Source organism: Colletotrichum higginsianum, chromosome 2 (assembly GCF_001672515.1).
Source record: "Colletotrichum higginsianum IMI 349063 chromosome 2, whole genome shotgun sequence".
Taxonomy (NCBI): Eukaryota; Fungi; Ascomycota; class Sordariomycetes; order Glomerellales; family Glomerellaceae; genus Colletotrichum; species Colletotrichum higginsianum.
This window is the reverse complement of record NC_030955.1, coordinates 5915346-5933828: the sequence shown is the minus strand read 5'-3', so window position 1 is coordinate 5933828 and position 18483 is coordinate 5915346. Positions and strand designations below refer to the sequence as shown.

The 18483-nt window shown below is 54.6% G+C and overlaps 8 protein-coding genes across 8 annotated transcripts; 3 read left to right on the top strand and 5 right to left on the bottom strand.

Moving 5' to 3' along the window:
• Positions 1–10: 10 nt before the first annotated feature.
• CH63R_03516 (uncharacterized protein) lies at positions 11–2602 on the bottom strand (the record flags this gene model as incomplete). The annotated part of the gene is made up of 1 exon (XM_018298491.1): positions 11–2602. The coding sequence occupies one exon, from the start codon at positions 2600–2602 to the stop codon at positions 11–13; it is 2592 nt and encodes an 863-aa protein (XP_018163307.1).
• Positions 2603–3254: 652 nt separating this feature from the next.
• On the bottom strand, positions 3255–4521 carry CH63R_03515 (uncharacterized protein; the record flags this gene model as incomplete). The annotated part of the gene is made up of 2 exons (XM_018298490.1): positions 3255–3765; positions 3911–4521. The coding sequence occupies 2 exons, from the start codon at positions 4519–4521 to the stop codon at positions 3255–3257; spliced, it is 1122 nt and encodes a 373-aa protein (XP_018163306.1).
• A 3551-nt stretch (positions 4522–8072) lies between these two features.
• Positions 8073–8820, top strand: CH63R_03514 (uncharacterized protein; the record flags this gene model as incomplete). Its single annotated transcript, XM_018298489.1, has 2 exons — positions 8073–8138; positions 8326–8820. 2 exons carry the CDS (start codon positions 8073–8075, stop codon positions 8818–8820), a joined length of 561 nt encoding a protein of 186 aa, XP_018163305.1.
• A 393-nt stretch (positions 8821–9213) lies between these two features.
• CH63R_03513 (uncharacterized protein) lies at positions 9214–9650 on the top strand (the record flags this gene model as incomplete). Its single annotated transcript, XM_018298488.1, is given in 2 exon segments — positions 9214–9350; positions 9359–9650. Coding segments are annotated over 2 exon segments (429 nt in total).
• Positions 9651–12042: 2392 nt separating this feature from the next.
• On the bottom strand, positions 12043–12864 carry CH63R_03512 (uncharacterized protein; the record flags this gene model as incomplete). Its single annotated transcript, XM_018298487.1, has 1 exon — positions 12043–12864. One exon carries the CDS (start codon positions 12862–12864, stop codon positions 12043–12045), a length of 822 nt encoding a protein of 273 aa, XP_018163303.1.
• A 417-nt stretch (positions 12865–13281) lies between these two features.
• CH63R_03511 (uncharacterized protein) lies at positions 13282–13763 on the top strand (the record flags this gene model as incomplete). Its single annotated transcript, XM_018298486.1, has 2 exons — positions 13282–13357; positions 13486–13763. The coding sequence occupies 2 exons, from the start codon at positions 13282–13284 to the stop codon at positions 13761–13763; spliced, it is 354 nt and encodes a 117-aa protein (XP_018163302.1).
• A 908-nt stretch (positions 13764–14671) lies between these two features.
• Positions 14672–16221, bottom strand: CH63R_03510 (Transmembrane amino acid transporter; the record flags this gene model as incomplete). The annotated part of the gene is made up of 3 exons (XM_018298485.1): positions 14672–15467; positions 15546–15975; positions 16038–16221. 3 exons carry the CDS (start codon positions 16219–16221, stop codon positions 14672–14674), a joined length of 1410 nt encoding a protein of 469 aa, XP_018163301.1.
• A 908-nt stretch (positions 16222–17129) lies between these two features.
• CH63R_03509 (Polysaccharide deacetylase) lies at positions 17130–18151 on the bottom strand (the record flags this gene model as incomplete). Its single annotated transcript, XM_018298484.1, has 2 exons — positions 17130–17959; positions 18046–18151. The coding sequence occupies 2 exons, from the start codon at positions 18149–18151 to the stop codon at positions 17130–17132; spliced, it is 936 nt and encodes a 311-aa protein (XP_018163300.1).
• Between the last annotated feature and the right edge of the window lie 332 nt (positions 18152–18483).

The window sequence follows — 18483 nt, the reverse complement described above, 5'->3', positions numbered from 1 at the left end:
AATGGATAGGTTAGTCATCCCAAAACACGCTGTAGATCATGGCCCTCCACCACCCCTCCGCCTCATCCGCATCTTGCTCATCTGACAGTGCCTTGACACTAGGCCGCATGCGTCTCGTCCAGTCGCTGAGGCGATTGGCTGCGCGCCGCTGGTCTATGGCAAATTCCTTTTCCGTAAACAGCATGTCTGTAAGCCTGCCAAAACCTACGCGCATCTCACGCAGGGAGGGAAGCACAAGTCTTTTGGCCGCCGAGCCGGATCCGTCGCGGCGGAATCGATCAAGAAGCCTCTCAGCATCCGTCTCGGCAGAAGCTCGAAACAGCTCGTCCACCTGGGCTGCAAGGCGTTGGAGATCGGCCTCGGACTGATCGAGGCGGCTGATGGCAGCTTGGACAAGGCCGAGGACAAAGTCCCGCCGCGGGCCGAGGTACTCGTCCATGTACATCATTGAGTCGTGTGCGTCCATGAGCCACAACGGCAGCCTCTGCTTCCCCTTGAACAGCCCACGTCGGCTGTAGTCGTCATAATTGTCAACGTTGTTGTTGTTGTTGGCATTGCTTACAGCTGCCACCGCTGCCTTGGTGTGTTCGTGCCACAGCCTGCGGACGGCCGGCTTGATGAACATCTGCTCTGCCCCCCTGACTGACGACAAGTTGCCCTCGAGCGCGCGCAGACTCGAGAGCATCTGCGAGTGCTCGTGTGCCCAGTCGCCAAACCGCCACGCCAACGTCTCGTGGAGGAAGTCCGCCGTATCGTTCCGCCGCGGCGGTACGGTTTTTCGGAACCGCGCGAGCACCGACGACGTCGCACGACGCCACAGACGAGGTACGACGACGACAATCGGCATCCGTCCGCCCCCCGCGCCACCGCCGTCTCGGGCCACAGCGGCCTCGTCCTCGGCTCGTTGATAGCTCTGCAGTCGCTTACAGTCACGACGCGAAAAGTCGGCGAGGAGCTGAAGGTGTTCCAACAATCCAGTGCTGTTCCATAGAAGGTTGAAGTACGGTTCATCCCAGCCCTGGCGGCTCACCATGGCGCAGGATCGCACCAGCTGCTTCCCTGCAGGCAAATGCCACGACGCGTCTGACGAGTACAAGCTTCGATTACGGGGACTTGGGGAGAAGCCGAAGGAAATGTCGAAGCCACCATCGTCGTCGTCAGCGTTATAGTCGTTGGCGGCTGCGATGAGGTCGGCTAGATGACACATGGAGTTCATCTCCCTCTGGACAAAGTACAGCACCTCGCGAGCCGACCATGTCGTCCGCCCAGCCATCCAATGGTCTGCTGCCGTGTCCAGGGAGAAGAGGGCTAAGTCGGTATCAGAAATGGGTCCCATGAGCGGCGAGAGATACGTGTAGGCTTCCGAGATGGCCAGGAGGCGGTCGTGGATGACCAGCTTGGTGGTGTTTGTGTTTTTGTTGCTGTCGTCGTCGTCGACGACGACGACGACGATACCACACCACATCATAACCCACGTCATCATTGCCAGCAGGACTAAGCAGACCGGCATGTAGTACGCAAGCGATAGAAGAAGACTCTTGACATTGACGCAACACGGCCACTTCCGACGGGTCGACCGACGTCGACGCTCTTGCCACCGCATGTCTGAGTCTCGGAGGAGGTGGAGATCCGCAAATGAAAAGGCCAGGTGCCGTCGAACTCTCCCGCTCGTCTCATTGTCCGTCTCGACATGGTCGTCTTTGTCGTCTTCATCTGTCCTGGCGACATGACCTCGACCGAAATTGAAACCGGACTTGGACCCGAAAACTGCGATGCCCTCTCGGCCAAAGTGCGCGATGACCGTATCCTGGACGTGCCAAGACGAGTGGAAGCACAGCCGGACCTGCTGTGGCGGCTGTACGGCGTCCGGTCGGCTCTGGATCGGCATCGAGACGGCTGCAAACCATTGTCGGGGCGTGCTGGCTTCATCTCTGCTGCTGCAGCGACACCATGCGTCGTTCGTGCCTAGGACGTCCGAGATGATCCTGCTGCTGCTGCTGCTGCTGCTGCTTTGACGGTGATGCATTGTTTCTGCGTGTCCTCCTCCTGGGAACATGCCAACCGTCTCGACACTCTGGCTCGCTATCGTCCTCTGCGTCACAACGGCGAGATTTTGCTGCCTGTCCTCTGTGTGTGTTATTGTATTGTTGCAATTGTCCTCTTCTCGGTTGTCTTTGTTGCCATCCCGTTCGCAGGCGACCTCTTCCTGCTGGTACAGCCGAACCGTGTTGAGATCATAGACAAGTCCGCGACAATGGCACCACCCGCTTCTCGGCGCGCGCCGTCCCTCTCCACCCCTGTCTCCGTTTGTAGATGCGTCTTGCAGCCAGACTCGGTCGCCGTCAAAGTGCAGTTCTGCTTCTGCCGCTGAAGGCCAGTCGGCATGGAAGTGAAGTTCCAAAAATTGCGCAAACTCGGCGGCCCCGACACGCACTGCGAAGTGGAGGCAGCGGCACTTGTCATCATCGTCGTTATCGTGGTCGTCGTGGTTGTTGTCGTCAGCAATATGACCACGTCGAGGTGGCTTGGGAGACAGAGAGACAGCGTTGTCATAGTCGGCAGTTGGCTCCTGCAAGCTGCGCCAGACAGTTGGAACTTGCATGTCTTTTAGACTTGACATGTCTATTAGGTATGTAGTCAGCCTACCTAGTCTGGCGAGAGTTGGGGTGTAGTGTTATGCGGCTGTATTGCTGTTGTTGTTGTTTTTGAGATGAGGGGGGAAATGAAGATGAAGAGAGGAGAAGAGTATCCAAGTGCTTGGTGGTGTTATTGTTTTTGTTTGCTGCGAGGTCAAGATCCTAATGGCCTGCCTCGTCCATACAAGGTAATCTTACTCTTTGTTCTAATATGTTTGCTAAACATCATCCGCTTCAGCAACACTTGCACAATTAGCCCTGTATTGTAGCCTATGCATATTGCCTCCCTCTGTTTATCTAATCAGCCAAGTAAGCAGACAACCTGCATTATTTCACACAAGCATAAGCAGCTAAGGAAAGATAGCAAGCAAGGAGGTTTAAGGCCTACCTGTTTCCGCTTCATCTGTGGCTACTTCAGGCGCCAGGGAGCGTGTCAAGCAAGGATGGACTGGCTTCGCCTCAAGACAGCCAGCCAGCCTAGTTAGTCAAGCTGACTTACACACGAGACCCAAAGGTTTGCCATTGGATTGATTAATTAGATTATACGCTATTAAACAACCCCGCCTGATCCTCATCGGCTCTTGGACCACAGGGCCTAAGCCCTCCATGTCGTCCCCTTTATTCCTCGCGACTTCCCAGCTCCATTATGAGTAGCATCATCCGATGTTCATGCTCCAGTTGACCTGCCAGCTGCATTACAAGGTGCAGCATCTCGCTGTACTCTCGACACCGCTCACGAGTAGTCGACACTGTAGTGGAGCGGATAGCCTTGTCGACGAGTTCAAGAAGTAGGCCCTGAACTGGCACAGCTTCGGCCGATCCGTCGGTAGCTGGCGAAGCCTGAGCCTGCGCTTGCGCCTGCGCCTCGATCGGCCTTGGGCATGCCGCCTGCATCTCTCGCCCTGCGTCTAGGGTTCGCCATCCGCCATCCATTATCAGTGTTTGGTGCTCGGCTCGGTCGGAATCGGTCGTCGGATCGGCGCCCAGGCTTGGATACACCTCCTGCTTGGCGTGGCTGACCTTGGGTGGTGGCCTGGCGAGGTCCTGGTTTATGAACGCTAGGGATACGTCGGGAGTAGGAAGAGGATTGGGCGGCGGCATGGGGTGGTTGTTGGATAGGCCGGCGGATCTGCCTCAATAAAGGGTTAGCTGTGCGTAGTCCAGGCAGGTGTTGATTCGAACAAATGTGTAGCGGAAAGACGGGGTTAATAGAACAGGACAAGGGTGATTTGTGTGGGAACGGAAAGATACAAGCAGGAAAGAGACAGACGTACAATGGGTTGCAACCAGCTCCATTAGTCCGTCCGGATGACAATGCCATGGACGCAACCGACACCGGAGTGGGACCTGTGGCAGGAGGAGGAGCAGCAGCAGGAGCAATGTCGTCGTCACACATGGCGAACCGGGCCAGTTGATCAGCAATGTCGTCCATCTGCACGGGAGCCCTGGCTTGGCTGGCCCTGGCAGCGGCATCGAGGGTGGCCTGGTACCATGCCACCACGTGCTCAGCGCTTCGGAAGCAGTCTGCAGCGACCGCCGTGTAGGCCCAGGCGTTATCACGCAGGACAATGATGCCAGCAGCAGCAAAGGTTCGCCTGACGATGGTCTTGATGGTGGAGCGGAGCGTCTGGTAGACAGGCCTGTAGGCGTGTTTGTTGATGCCTGGGTGCGACAGGCGACCGGCGTCTAGGAAGCGGCGCCAGACAAGTTCGTTGTCGAGCTGCTGTTCGACGTTGGCCGGCGTCAAGCGAGCCCAGTAGGTAGTCAGGATAACGGCAGCCTTGGTGGCCATGCAGAGATGCACGCGCGGCTTAGCCTTGGCTTGGGCGGCGTACCAAGACAGGTCATGGCCGCAGACGCGCTTCGCTGAGTTGTCGTTACACATGGTGAAGAAGGCGATGGCGGCGGGAGGTTAATGCTGGGGAAAATATGGAACTGGACGACGGTGACAGGACCAAAAGGACGAGAGTGGATGTCAACGAGACGTTGTGGACAAGATGGAAGCGACGGACGGCAGGGCTGTCTAAGTAGTGTAACCGAACCATCGATCCGTCCCTCTCTTCAGCCGGTTTGGCCAACGCGACGATGCATGGCAGAGCAGACAGAAGCTGGTGGTGATGGTGAGCTTGCCTTCGGTTTGCAGACTGCAAGCAGCAGGTGGAGGGGAAGGATCAGGGGCCCAGCAGCGTGGACGCCATGCCGACCGACCGACATCGGGAAGCACAGGACATGCGCTCGTTGTAGAGGGTGAGATGTGTGTGTGTGTGTGTGTGTGTGTGTGTGTGTGTGTGTGTGTGTGTGTGTGTGTCTCGGGGTGAATTGATCACGGCATACAGAACCGCATCGTCATCGTCATTCTTGTGGTTGTTGTCGTCGTTCTCATCGTCATCGTCATCATCGTCGTCGTCGTCGTCGTCGTCGTCTGTCTGTCTGTCGCAGGCGCTGTCAATGAATGATTAGGTGGCAGCAGAGTCAGGTCCAAGCGGATGTGGGCGTGCAAGGTGGGCGCATCCTATCATTGAGACGTCTAGATGAGTGAACAAAGGAAATTGCTGACTGCCGGGCTACTGGCGGAGTGTGATGACGGATGGAGGAGTTATGGGTGGGGCTGAAGAATTGATATGCGACAGAGTCCAAGATCAGATCTGAGATCAGATGTGAGGGGCAGATGGATGGATATGAGCCGCCTATGGCATGTATACATGTATGTATGTGGGTAGCCTGGCGGTGAGAGACGCTGATCCCGCGTGGCAAGGACCGTTCCTCGCCGGTGGCGGGCAGGCCGACGTGGGTGCCCACGAACACATTTGTTGCACACACTCTCACCGCTAAGAGGAGGAACAAGTTGGGGATCCAGCCGGGAAGGATCAGAGTTACTCAATTCAGAAAATATCACATATCACACCATAGTTCACTTCTATTGCCCCAATAGCCAAGATCGACAACATTAACAATACACAGTACTGTTGCTTCTGAAATCCATGTTTTCTCCTGCAACTGTGCGGATCATTTCTACTGCTGCATTGATGTGTCTTCCTACTTGCCTGCCTCTGTCGAATGGAATGGCATTGAAGCGAATTGAAACGAATCGAAACAACTGTGGCAGCAACTTGCATGACATGATGGAGGCAGAGGAGGCGGCATTAATGCAATGCACCAAGAGACAGAACTTCTGCACGCGTCAAAGGAACCCCTAAGAAACATGACATATTATGACATGCATACACGCGCAACGCCGGCGGCGAGACCCGTTGTCGTGTACTATCTGGGGTCTGTGGTCTGGGGTCTCCCCTTTGCATAGCACTTTCATTTAACCTCGGCCGTCGCCCACATGTGTCCGAGAAAACTGCCAGGCCAGAGTCGATCTGACCTCGCATCTGCTTCTCTCTCTCCTCTTGGTCTAGCTGACCTTGGAGACTGACTGTGCCTAAGTGGCGCTTCACTTCGATTGGTCTACGTGAACGTCTACTGCGTAGCGGACTTATGTCGTCGAGGAGAAACTCTTCTCCCCATGCATGCAGGCATGCACCAACTGCATCAATCCTCTGGTACTTGTGCCTTAGTGGCTTCTGAGTCCCTGACTAGGCCTAACCGGCCTTGGACTGTACGTCTTTCTTCACTTCTTGGTCCAGCCGACCGTGGAGTTTTTGTGCTTGCTTGAGCGCACATATTGGTTGTCACCGCCTCGTCTTTCGTCACATGGCGTCTGGCTTGGTTGGTGCTGAAGTGTCTGCAATCCCGGTCTGACCGACCTTGTATCTTTCGAGCCTTACTGGCCGCCGTGCTCACTGGCTGGCTCAGGCACCTTAAGGCCTGGCCGGGGCTAAGTGACTTTTGGGCCGGCTTGGGCAGCCTGCATCTGGTCTAAGTGACCTTCCTGGGATCTGGTCTAACTGACCTTCCTGGGATCTGGTCTAACTGACCTTTGGGCTGGCTTGGGCAGCCTACATCTGGTCTAAGTGATCTTCCTGGGATCTGGTCTAACTGACCTTTGGGCCGGCTTGGGCAGCCTACATCTGGTCTAAGTGACCTTCCTGGGATTTGGTCTAACTGACCTTCCTGTGATCTGGTCTAACTGACCTTCCTGGGATCTGGTCTAACTGACCTTTGGGCTGGCTTGGGCAGCCTACATCTGGTCTGAGTGACCTTCCTGGGATCTGGTCTAACTGACCTTTGGGCTGGCCTAGGCAGCCTACATCTGGTCTTTCTGACCTTCTACTGGTCTGGCTGACCCTGCATTATTTGAGCCTCGGCGGCTCCCTCCTTGCTTGGTCCAGCCGACTAAGTACATCCTGTGCACAGTGTGGGCGCGCACTTAGCGGCTCTTACCTGGCTACTGGAGTTATCTATAGGCGGCGGATCCTATCTGGTCTACTGCGTAGTTGCAGTGCAGATATTGCAGGCGTGACGGGTTTGGCTGACGTATGCAATAGGGTGGAAGTGGCTGTTGTGAGTTAATGACGACAACGACGCCGACCGCAATGAGACGGACAAGCGGGCGTTGGAGGCGATTGGGCGGGTGCTGGGGCCGCGGTATCGGCTCGAGCACTACGACAACCAGGACGTCAAGAGGGGCGTAGCCGTGGTCGTGGTCAAGGCGGTAACGTGCTCATGGACCACCGGCGGTGGAGTGTGTATAACGGACTGTTTATGCCTATTTTCCGAGGCGAGCTGGGACGCGCTGGCGTGTAGACGGCTGAGGAGCAGCGGGTGCAGGGTCTAGCGAAGAAGTCCGGCTGGAACAAGGGGAAAAGATAAGACAGAGAAGTTGGCAATGGATATGGATGGATTGGGAGGCGGGAGGCGGGGTCAAGTCTTAATTAGGGGACGCTGCAGCAGAGCCGGAGGAGTGGGAGATGGGCCGGTGGAGGGCCGATGAGGAGGAGGAGGGAGGAGTTGGATAAAAATACCTGTAAAAGGCCTAGACACAAGGGAGGAATGACTAGGCCGGTTCCACCACGTGGCTTGGGCTGGGTTAGCTTGGGCAGCCTCTCCACACACCTCCACCAAAAAGCACACTAACGCGTTTAAAGTTGCAACGTGCCTTCCCGTCGCGTGCGAGTCGTGGCCCACCAATGTTACTTCCTTACGGACCAATGTCAGGCCCACGGCCACGCCGCTCCCAACCATCATCATCCTTATCATCAAGCAGCTCGTCGTCCCCACTACCAACAGCCATCGTCCAACTCCGCTGCGACATCCTGCTTGACTCCTGGCACACTCCGCAGCCCATTGAGCTATGCTTCCATCCATCATAGCGCCCGCACTATCGCCGCGTGCGCCTACATCTCAGCAATAGCAACGGCAACGGCACCGACAACGCCTCTCGAGAGGCCGCAACTAGTGCAACGAGCCATGGCAGCCGCACACACGAATACCGCCTCCTCCAATCCTATGTTGAAAGCAACCGCCAAGATAATAACAACTACTGCAACCATGACCCCGACGGCTACGATTCCGACTACAATGAGCCCAATCTTGATTCTACATGATTGCAACCTCGTGGGCTGACCGCAATGACAGCATCAGTGGCGATCACAATCCTATTGTCATATGCACTATCGATCTGCCTCCTATCAACCTTACCTTGCCTCGTTCTATACCATCGTTCCTCCGTCCTAGCAGCGTGTTGCTTAGCTCTCTTCTTGGTCTGTGTCATTTCATACTGCTGCCGCTGTCGTTGTCGTAGTCGTTTTCGAACTTTACCGCCGCCTCATGGCACTCCCGGGCCTCGCCCAAACTCACGTCAGACTCCCGCACCATTTCGCTTATCGAAGCTGTCGATGCCATTGTCGTCGATTTTCTCCAATCCCTGCCACCGCTTGTAACGCCCGAATCGAGCCTCGGCCTCGAGACTCCGTGGTGGCCGCCAACAATGGTGGCCCACCTCGCGGCTGAGCTGTCTGTTATATGCGCTGCCATCTCCCAGATGGACCAGGATCGAATCGGAGCCCCGGGGCCGACTTCGGCAAGGAAGGTCGCCTGGAACGGTTGCGGTCAGGCTCTGTCACGGACACGGTCTGCGCAGGCCCTGCTTGAGTCTGCTGCTTTCAACCTGACCTCTGTATCGCCATGGTTGCTGGGTGCCTGCGTTCGCATAGAGACTATTAGAGGCCGTCTCCTCAAAGCCCCTCTAGGTCCCTACCTAACGCAACAGCTGGCCATCTGGCCTAAGATCTCGTAGCTCAGGATCTGCTGGCTGTGCTGGGACAGTGGCATTAGGAGGCGTCATCCATTGTTGACCTCTTGGCCTAATGCGAGAGTCGCTTACTGTAGGCTCTAGGACTGTACCACAAGACCACCCAGCTATTTCTTGCAAGCCTCAATGCATCTGCCGATACATCAAGAGTTCTGTAAGTGTAGCTTCGCTTCTCATTTGTTTGCCTTCTCTTTATGTCAAGTCCACGTCAGCTTACCAATGGGCGGGCCGCCCTTGGCTCTTACAGGTCCGAAGCGATCGAAGATACTCAGTGGAGCGCCCAGTATATACAAGAGTATATTATACCCCAGTGCGACCTAGTGGCCAAGCGGCTCAGTGTTGCTGTCTTGCGCTGCACAACCGCTGCGCGGCGCCTAGATGGTCTCAGCGTTGGGCTGGGCCATCTGCAGCGCGCCCGCTGGCAGAGTCAAAGAAACACGGCGCCCTATTTCATTGACCTACTGCCACATTACGGCTTACCACGCAACGCGTAGCAGTGCGCTCGCGATCCAACCGTTTCTAGCGCGTGCGTTCACGGCACCTGCGGCGAGAGCGACAACAACGACTGCTGGGTCGACGACCAAGGCGTCCAGGATGCGTGGCACTTCGACGACGGGATCAGTATGGCAGAGGAGCTTGAGCGTTTGCTGGAGACCATCTCGATGGCCATCAGGGGGGGCGGCCAGCGCCTGAGGGAATTCCAGGATGTGCATGACGCTCCCGGGCGGCCTAGTGTAAGACGGCTGCAGGAGATGAAGGAATTTTGGCCCAAGGGTTCGGCAGCGAGGGTAACGGAGGCGATCTGGAAGATTTGAGGGTCCCGATGAGTCAGTCTTGCGCCCTTGCCGTTTTCCGGGATGGCTTGAAAACCAGACGCAGGGACTGGGGGAGCGAAAGCAGGGGTTGGTGATGGCGGCAAAATACTGTACAATCCTGTACTGTAGTCTGGCTGCGTCCCAGAAAACTGTCTACGATGGTCATCATTGGGGCTGCTTGCTGTCTCTATGACTGAGTGACTGACTGATATGACTGACTACTTGGCCTCTATGCCGTTGTATCTCCTGCCTCCCATTTGCATCACTGCTCGCTCCGTTGGGAAACTCTGCAGAAGGCCTCAGTCGCCGGCCGGGTGCAACTATATTACTTATGACGATACAAGGCCTATGAAATCGCCTAGGCAGGGCAGGAAGCATGAGCGTCCTTGACCTTTCCCTACGACGATCTCAATAACCCGCAAGGGGACTTGGTAGTCTCCGTGAAGACGGAGGAGGATGGCAGGTGGCCTTGGATAGGATCAAGGAAGCATAAGCATCCTCGACCTTCCCCTAGAGCACATCCATCCTAGGCGGCTAGAGTAGTCTCTGCAGAGACAGGGACAGTTGGTCTTGGGAGAGACCTGAGGAAGCATAAGCGGCCTCAACCTTTCCCTCAAGGACACAACCGCCATGTGCCGCAAGAGCAGTAAATCCGGGTCTACGTAAGGACGAAGAAGGAACATGGCCGGATCAGGCAAAGACAGGGAGCAAAGGCTGTCGCATCCCGGCCAGACATTCTACGTCTGCTCGTCATCATTATGTGCAAACCTTAGAGCTCTGCGTAAGCAGGCTTGAGGGAATGCAGGCATAGGCCTCTAGACAATTAAAGAATCCCTAGATTAATTGTTGGTGGTATAGGGGGATGGGTGCTTTTTAAAAGAATGCGCGCAAGACTGCTCAACCTCAGTCTCTGCTCGATCATGCCCCAGTAAAGCTTTTACCAACTCTCTGCAACAGGACTGATTCACTCTCCAATCCGAATCATTTTCGTCACCCTAAATCGTTGTCTCCATCCTGAACATTATCATTCTCTTCAAGTTGGACTGACGGAGGTGGTGTGGTGGTTGAATCGACGGATGATCAGCCATGTCGCGCTTGTGGGCATGGACAGTCATGCCAGCGCGTTCGGCAACGAGACGATTTCACCACCTGTACGCCGTCACTTGCTGAATGTCTTCCCCCTCCAGTTCCCAAGCATGGGAGGAAACGCACGGCAGCGATTCGAGAACGAGCAGCGAACGCCTGGGGACTCTTTCCAACAGGATCTGCTCTTCTGTCGGGAGAGAACCACTTGGGAACAAGCGGTGGCGATGACGGCAAAGCAACAAGCAATAATATCTCGGGAACGGGCAATTGAACGCGTGGGGGATCCGTCAGACTCATGCAGAGGATGAACGCGCAATTGCTCCGGTGCCTGGAGAGACACTCTGAACAAGCGGTGACGACGACGGCCATGACGACAACGGCAAAGAGAATCTCGGAGATCTCGGCAGCTAGCAGCATATCTCGGGAATAGGCATTCAATGCGTAGGGAATCTGTTGAACAGGAACTGCTTTGCTGCTCAGCGAAACACGCTCCTCGGGATAAGCGGTGACGGTAACAGCAAACAGTATTACACGATACGTTGTATGCCAACTTGTTATTATACCACAGTGGCCACCAAGCCCGTTTCGACCTCTGCTTCTCATAGTAAGGTACCCGCATCTTCAACCTACGACGCCTCGGTCTCATCTCCTCATCGTGTTCCTCCTTTTCTGGCCATTTGCTCCGCCTTCTCCTCACCTTGACGGCCTCAAGTGCGTGTTCTAGTGCCTCGGCCGCATCTGACAGTCTTGTGAGAAGCGGGTCGAAAGGCTCAAATACGTTTCTCTTTGTTCCCTTCACGCTTGCTAAACGCATCTCGTGCATCGTTGAGTTGAAGGCATACATACGTGCTGCCGACTCGTCGAGCAGGGCTGAGGCAGATGCCAGTGTGTGGATGAGGGTATCACGGCGGGCGAGGAGGGGGTTAAAGAGCCGACCGGGGGCATAGAGTACGTCTTCAGCCGGTCTAGTGATATAACAAAGACATTAAGAGTTAGAAACAGACATAATGGTATAACAAGTAGCGACCGGGGGGGAAAGGGCTGTGTTGCTCATCACTCACGGTTTGTTTGGGTCTGCATTAGCAATTGATTTTTTGTATGCTGTCGTTACATCGCCCTCGAGACGTCGCGCCTCGCGGAGCGACTCCAACGCGGCTTGCAAAGGGACTGCAATGACGTTGTGACTCTCCCGCCAACGCGGCACCTGCGAGATGACGGCGTCAAAGATACGCTCGGCCGTCCTGTTCCACACGCCGGCCAAGTCCCTGTCAGCATCGAGAGGTTGCTGCTGCTGCTGCTGCCATTGCTACCGCTGTCTCTGCTGGTCGATGCTCCAACTCATAAGGATAAGGTCGTCCCGTAACGTGTAGACGGTGTTCCCCATGTATGGCGCGTTGAGGCCGACAAGTAGGCGCGCCAGGTGTTCGTTTGCATCGTCGAGCAGGTTCACGACTTTTAGGCACAAAGAGGGGTTGACGTCGGCTTGAGTAGAAAGGTAGAGTTCAAAAAACTCATTCTCGACGGCGGGGAGCGTTGTGTTAGGCAGGTCGAGAAGGTGAATGAGTTTCACGTAGGGTTGGACGACAGCAGCGAGGCCACGGAATGTGATGGGTCGCAGTGGAGGTAAGGGGTAGTGAAGGGGGTCGAAGCCAGAGAGGATGGCGAAGACAAAGGCGATAGCAAAGACAAGAAGAGCGGCGGCAGAGGAGGCGAGGAGTAGACGGCGGGATGTGGTGTTACTAATGGTGATAGACGGCGATGGGGCGACGATGGGGTCATAAGTGACGATGGTCAGGCGAGTATCGCAGTGTTCGGGATCGGACTCGGACTCAGGATCCTGGTTTGTGTCGGAGCCTTTGTCGTCGTCAAGTGGGACCTCGCTAACGTTGCGGAAGTGAAAGCGTAGCTGGGAACGGGTGCGCCAAGACGAGTGGAAGCAGAGGGACAGCAGCTGGCGGTCAATAGGCGGAGGAAGAACCAGTGGAATGTTGAGTTGGATGGCGTGGCCGTTGATATCGTTGCTGTCGTCATCTTCGTCTTCATCCTTGTCGTCATTGTCGCTGCCGTATCTGTCTTCGTCGGAATCATTGCAGATGCGTCGTGTCAAGGTGCCGGGCGATGTGTCCATGAGAGATTGACGAGATGATTGGTAGCTAATCTGGCCGCGATCCGTAGAAGAAGGACACATGGCGAAGAGTCGAGGACACGCTTTACGCGAACGGATGGTGACGGCGACGGCAATGGCGATGCATAAGATGCGTGGCCAACTCGACGAGGGGCCTGATGAGAAGTGAAGTGCATGCATTCGGACATTTGTAGGTTCATGTGGGCACACATCCATCGTGGCCGAGTGGAACAAACAAAAGGAAAAAAGACAACAAACAATCGAAGCTGGCTGTAGAGCACCTCCCTTACCTTAGTAAAGCTGCAGCATTAGTGCACGCTTGTATGTACCTAATAGAGGGAGGTAGGGAGTGAGTGAATGCTGTCGTTAAGTTTGAAGGACACCTTAGCTAATAATACTCTCTCCAATACTGGGAACAATATGCATCTAAATCCGTACACTGTGATGCTAACAGTTGGTGTTGCTTACGTACTGATGGAAACATCGACAGATACGAGTAAGTGCTCTCAAGCCCGGTCGCCACCGTCCCCCTTACATATCCTCCAGCTTCTCCTGCCTCTCAGTCATTACGAGTCGATACCATCACAGTTCCTTGATGCACACCTCGCACTCGACCGCTGCCAGCAAATGCTTCTTCTGCTCATCGACGAGCTGGCGCATCTCCGCCGATGAAAATCCCCGCCGCTGGTCTCTCCGAGTATTGTTCATGTTCTGGTTCTGGCTCTAGCTCTGGTTCTGTCTCTGGCCCTGGCGTTGCTGCTGCCGCTGCTGACGCTGCCCGTGTCGAGAATACTGTTGCTACGCCTGTCGGTACCAAGGGTCTTGCATTGTGTTGTACAGCAAATGGAGTTCATCTTCCGAAAAGTTGCCTAGGTCCGCTTACAGCAAGTAACATACAGTAGTGAGACTAGAGTACATTATGCAGTAGCTCAGAGCTGAATAACTTCCACCTTTATTATTGTTGTTGTCGACGTTGTTTTGTCGTTGGCGGTCTTGGCATTGGTCTGTTGCTTTGCAACGTGAGCCGCGTGGAAGTCCCGCTCACATGGCGTCGCATTATTCCAATGTCTCATCATGTAGAGCACCATCTCAGACGATGTCTGCGAAGGCAGGTGCTGACCACGCGCTTCTTTTGGTGTTGGGAGAGGTGGGCATGGTCTCGTGAGCTGTTCAGTGATGAACAACAGACCAGAAGGGTAAGGCGTGTTTTGGCTAAGGATAAGGTCCAATGAGGACGACGAGGATAAATCGATGAGTACAAGGAAATGGATGAATGAGGATGAGAAGGTTGGTTTAGGACATCTCATCTACTCAAAGACATTAGATGATCTCATAATGTAAGGACAACCCTATTTATTGCCTGAATATCCTATCTCTCCCACCTCATCACGTCCTTCCGTTCTCTGAGACGGGCTTGCCGTGTAATTCGGCCTCTTTGACAAAGGGGAAGGGGGGCCTTGTCCGTCCCGAGACTGACTCTTCATGATCACATCTCAAAACTCCAACATCATTCTCATCATCTTCTTCATAATCAATGTTATCATCAACATTTCCGTCTCAGCCCATCGTCACCCTCACCATCATCAAAGAATTACGTGAAAGTTAAGTAGCAGATAAAATGCAAGTTTGTAGTATTTCTCCTTATTGTAAAACTTTGATGTTTGCTTGTTGCCGTCGGAATACTTAAGTGATAGCTTCCATTTTGTAAAGTGGGTGCTTCTATTACTCTAAATATGAACATTTAACCAACCACTCTGACATTCTTCCCTCATTACCAAGCTAGGTACTCATACAACTCCCTGTTGAAAGATCATGATGAGCCGCTGTTGTCTGCACAAGAAAAAGCACCTCCAATCAACCCATTAGCATAGGCGTCGATGATGTTCTGTACCACACCGTAGGTGCCGCCAATGGTCAAAAACACTGCCAGGAGGACCATGAGCCAGTTCAGCCAGTATACCATGACCTTCCACCAGGTTCCTTGACGGTAGTGTTGGTGATCAAAGATCCAAAGGTAGCCCGGGAGTCCAAGCGCGAGAGGCGCAAACGTCAAGCTTCCTGCAAGGGCGAGGAGATAGTTGAAGATGGGGATTCCGGATGCCAGCAGAAACGAGACAATGGACATTCCCAAAGTGCATGCAAGCCAGACGGACCAGTGAACAACCGAGTTCTTCTGCAGGTGAACCGAGTTGCGGAGAAGTCGGACGAAGAGGTATTTGGCGGCCACGTGGATGTAGAGACAGGCACTAACCATCAGGCCAATCAGACCGATACCATAGGCCACCTTTTTGACAACCTCGCCGGCGCTGCCCAAAGAAGGGGACGCTACCCATTGACCGCACCAACGGTAGACGACGAGCGAGAAGGTCAGGTAGGACGCTGTGACGATTCCCATGCAGAGGTAGACGGCCTTGTTGTAGTCTCTCGGCTTCCTCATCTCGGAGATGACGGGGAGGAACGCCGACGTGCCTGCGCCTGAACAGAAGATGGTGGCAACAGATGTGATGCCAGTGACAAAGTTTGGATTGCCAATGACGTGGTATCCGAGATCAAAGTCGCCGGTCTGCGGGGCAGCGGCAGGCCTATCTACTTGTGTGACGGCAACCCTGCATCTTTAGTTAGCAAAAAAGGGTCCTTGGTCTGAGTGGGTGATGAGGGACTCAGGGAGTCAGAGGGAGACGTACACGACAATGAAGACGGCAATGTACACGGATAAGAAACCCGCCCAAGTCAACCACGCAATCTTTTCAAACTTGCGAACACTCGCCAATATGAAGACAGCAGCCGTCGCGACCATCATGTAGTAGTTGGTGCAAATAGCGTGGTTAGAAAGGGCATTAAAGGCAGCCGACGTGCCAAAGATTCCGGATGCGCCAACGATGGCGTAGGTGACGAGGAACAGGACTCCGACAACCTCCTTCAGCCACACCCCACCGACCACGTTGGCCATGTCGGCAATGGAATGGCACCCGGCATGGGCGTTGCGGAAGTTTCCTTGGATGATGGCGCAGTATGTGTTTAGGAACTGCCAGCCCAGGACGTTGATGGCACCGGGCAACGCGCCGAGGACGAACATGGCCGAAGGAATCGTCAGAACTCCGGTGGCGAAAATGACTTGGGACGGGTTGTTAGACTTGGGTTTGTGATGAATAGGAACAGAGGGGCTGCGGCCTTACCCTTTAGAAAGATGACTGAAGCTTGTATCCAGCCGACAGTTCGGAAGTCAACCTCTCCTTCGCCACGCTTAAAGACCTCAAACGCATCTTCGGCGTTTTCGAGTTTCCCGGCGTCGATGCTCCCGCTGCTACGAGCCGGGGCCGGCGTGATGGCATCCGTCTTTTCCGAACTGGGTTGAGACATGTCAAGAGTATTCGGCGTGGTCGATGAATGCCGATAAAGACGACTGGATCGTTGTTTTTGGCTGCTGGAGAGGGTGTGATCAGATGTTTGAAAGGCACCGCCTTAATATCATTTATAGAATGCGTTCCGTTTGCTCGACTTGGAGCATCTTGCCTGCACGGCGTACGATGGATGAGGTGAACAGAGTGAGCCCGCGTGGCTTATCTTGCGGCGGCAAAGAGATCCCGACCAGAGATAGGCATCGACACGGACGTCGAGGCAACCCCGCGACGAGCTTCAGATGCCGCTCCAAGATCGTGGGTCACCGACCCTTGTCGACACCCAAAGTCAAAAGCGCGTTCAGGGGCTCGGCGCAAGTGTGTGGAGACGGGCGTGGGCTGTGGCGAGGCTAGCGCGATAAGGTTGGAGTATGTAGTGCAGACGTTGGAGTAGTTATTTAAGCCTTTTGGAATGATATGCCGTGTTGGAGCTGCGAAGAACCCCCTTGGCCAAAGACTGACGCGTGAGCCATAATACCCCAATGATCCACAGGCACTGGGATGGCAAGGCCGATCTAGACGATAAGCGCGGGGTATGGGCAGCTTCTGGGATGTATTGTATGATGGAACCATGTATTATCTGCCCAAAGGTTTTACGCCAGGGATTAAATGTACTTCCGGATGCCAAATGCTCATGCAACAATGCGCTGTGCGAATATGTACAACAGTCAGCTGATGTGGGCTGTATTTATTGCAAAACTGTTGACCATAACGGCCCCGGGCGAACTGAGCAGCGGACATATTCCGGAGCCGGAACGGCCGGTCGACCGGATCCGCTCCGGTGATGCCATACTGTGTAGATCACAACGGAATGCACGGAAACTTCTTGAATTGGAATGTAGAAAAGATAATTGTCAAGCTGATTATTTGCTACTGCGTTGCATTTTTAAGGATGGCGCCAGGTTCCGCGGGCATGATGGCCCCTTCGGCTGGCGCGTTCTTTGCCTTGAAATCGTCGCAGATCTGCTCCATCGTAACGAACTCGACGCCCTCGTGCTTCATCATGTGTTCAATGAGCCTCTCATGCATCAACAGGGCGTGCGGACGACCCGACACATCCGGGTGGATGGTCAGCGGGAAGATGAACTCGTCGTACTCCCGGTAAAAGTAGTCAAAGTGGTCTCTCCAGGTGTCTTCCACGTCTCTCGCGTTGACGAAGCCGTGGCTGTTGGGCGCATCCTTGATGAACATGAGCGGCGGCAAGTCGTCAAGGTGCCAGTTCGAGCAAATCTCGACGAGCCCGGTCTCCTGTCCCCTGACAAGAGGCTTCATCCACTCGCTCGCCTTCTTTGTGTAGTCGATTTTCGTCCATTCGTCGCCGATCCGAAGGTAATACGGCTGGCAGTCATGATGGCTCATGCTGTGGTCGTACTCGATGCCGTACTCTAGCAGAAGCTGGGCTCCCTCTCTGCTTGTTTCCCACCACGGAGCGACGCTGCCTCTAGGAGGCTTGCCCACGAAGTCTGTGAGCATGCGGTATGTCTTGTCGAGAATATCTCTCTGCTGCTCAATGGTCATGTCGGTCGGGTTCTCGTGTGAGTAGCCGTGAAGGCCGATCTCGTGTCCGGCGTCTCGGACCGCGGCCATGTCCTCCGGGAATGTCTCGAGGCTGTGTCCTGGAATAAACCATGTCGCCTTGATGTTGTACTTGGCAAGCAATTTGAGTACTCGCTGTACACCGATAGTTCCTGCAAAGTAACCTGAAAGAAGTTAGTAACCTCCGAAAGACACTGACAGGCAGGACACCAGTTTGAGCGCTCTGTCTGTGACGGGTCTAAGGCCTCACCTCTGCTGATGTCGTTCGAGGAATCCTCTCCTCCATAGGACCCCAACCAACCAGCGACGGCATCGACGTCGACGCCGTAGCTAACGAGAACACGCTTCTTGCCCATTTCGACGGGAAACTCGAAATTCGTTTTTACTCGGTCTCTTCCTTGGTCAGGTGAAGTGATGTTTTGCGCGAGTTCACGATTGGTGCGGGGTTGGAGAGGCGCGGGGAGCTGAGAAACTTAATTCAAGGTGGCGGTCTGGTTTTAAGAAGCCGACTCCATGGTCACTGAGGGGTCGACGGATTCACCTATCGAACACCTCACGAACGAGTGTCAATTCGCAGCTCATGTCTTATCGCGGGGTAGCTTGGATCCTTTGATAGGATCCAATAAGGCCGAACCAGGTGCTCTGACGGCATTGATTGGAGTTTGGTAAATTGATAGGCTAATGATAA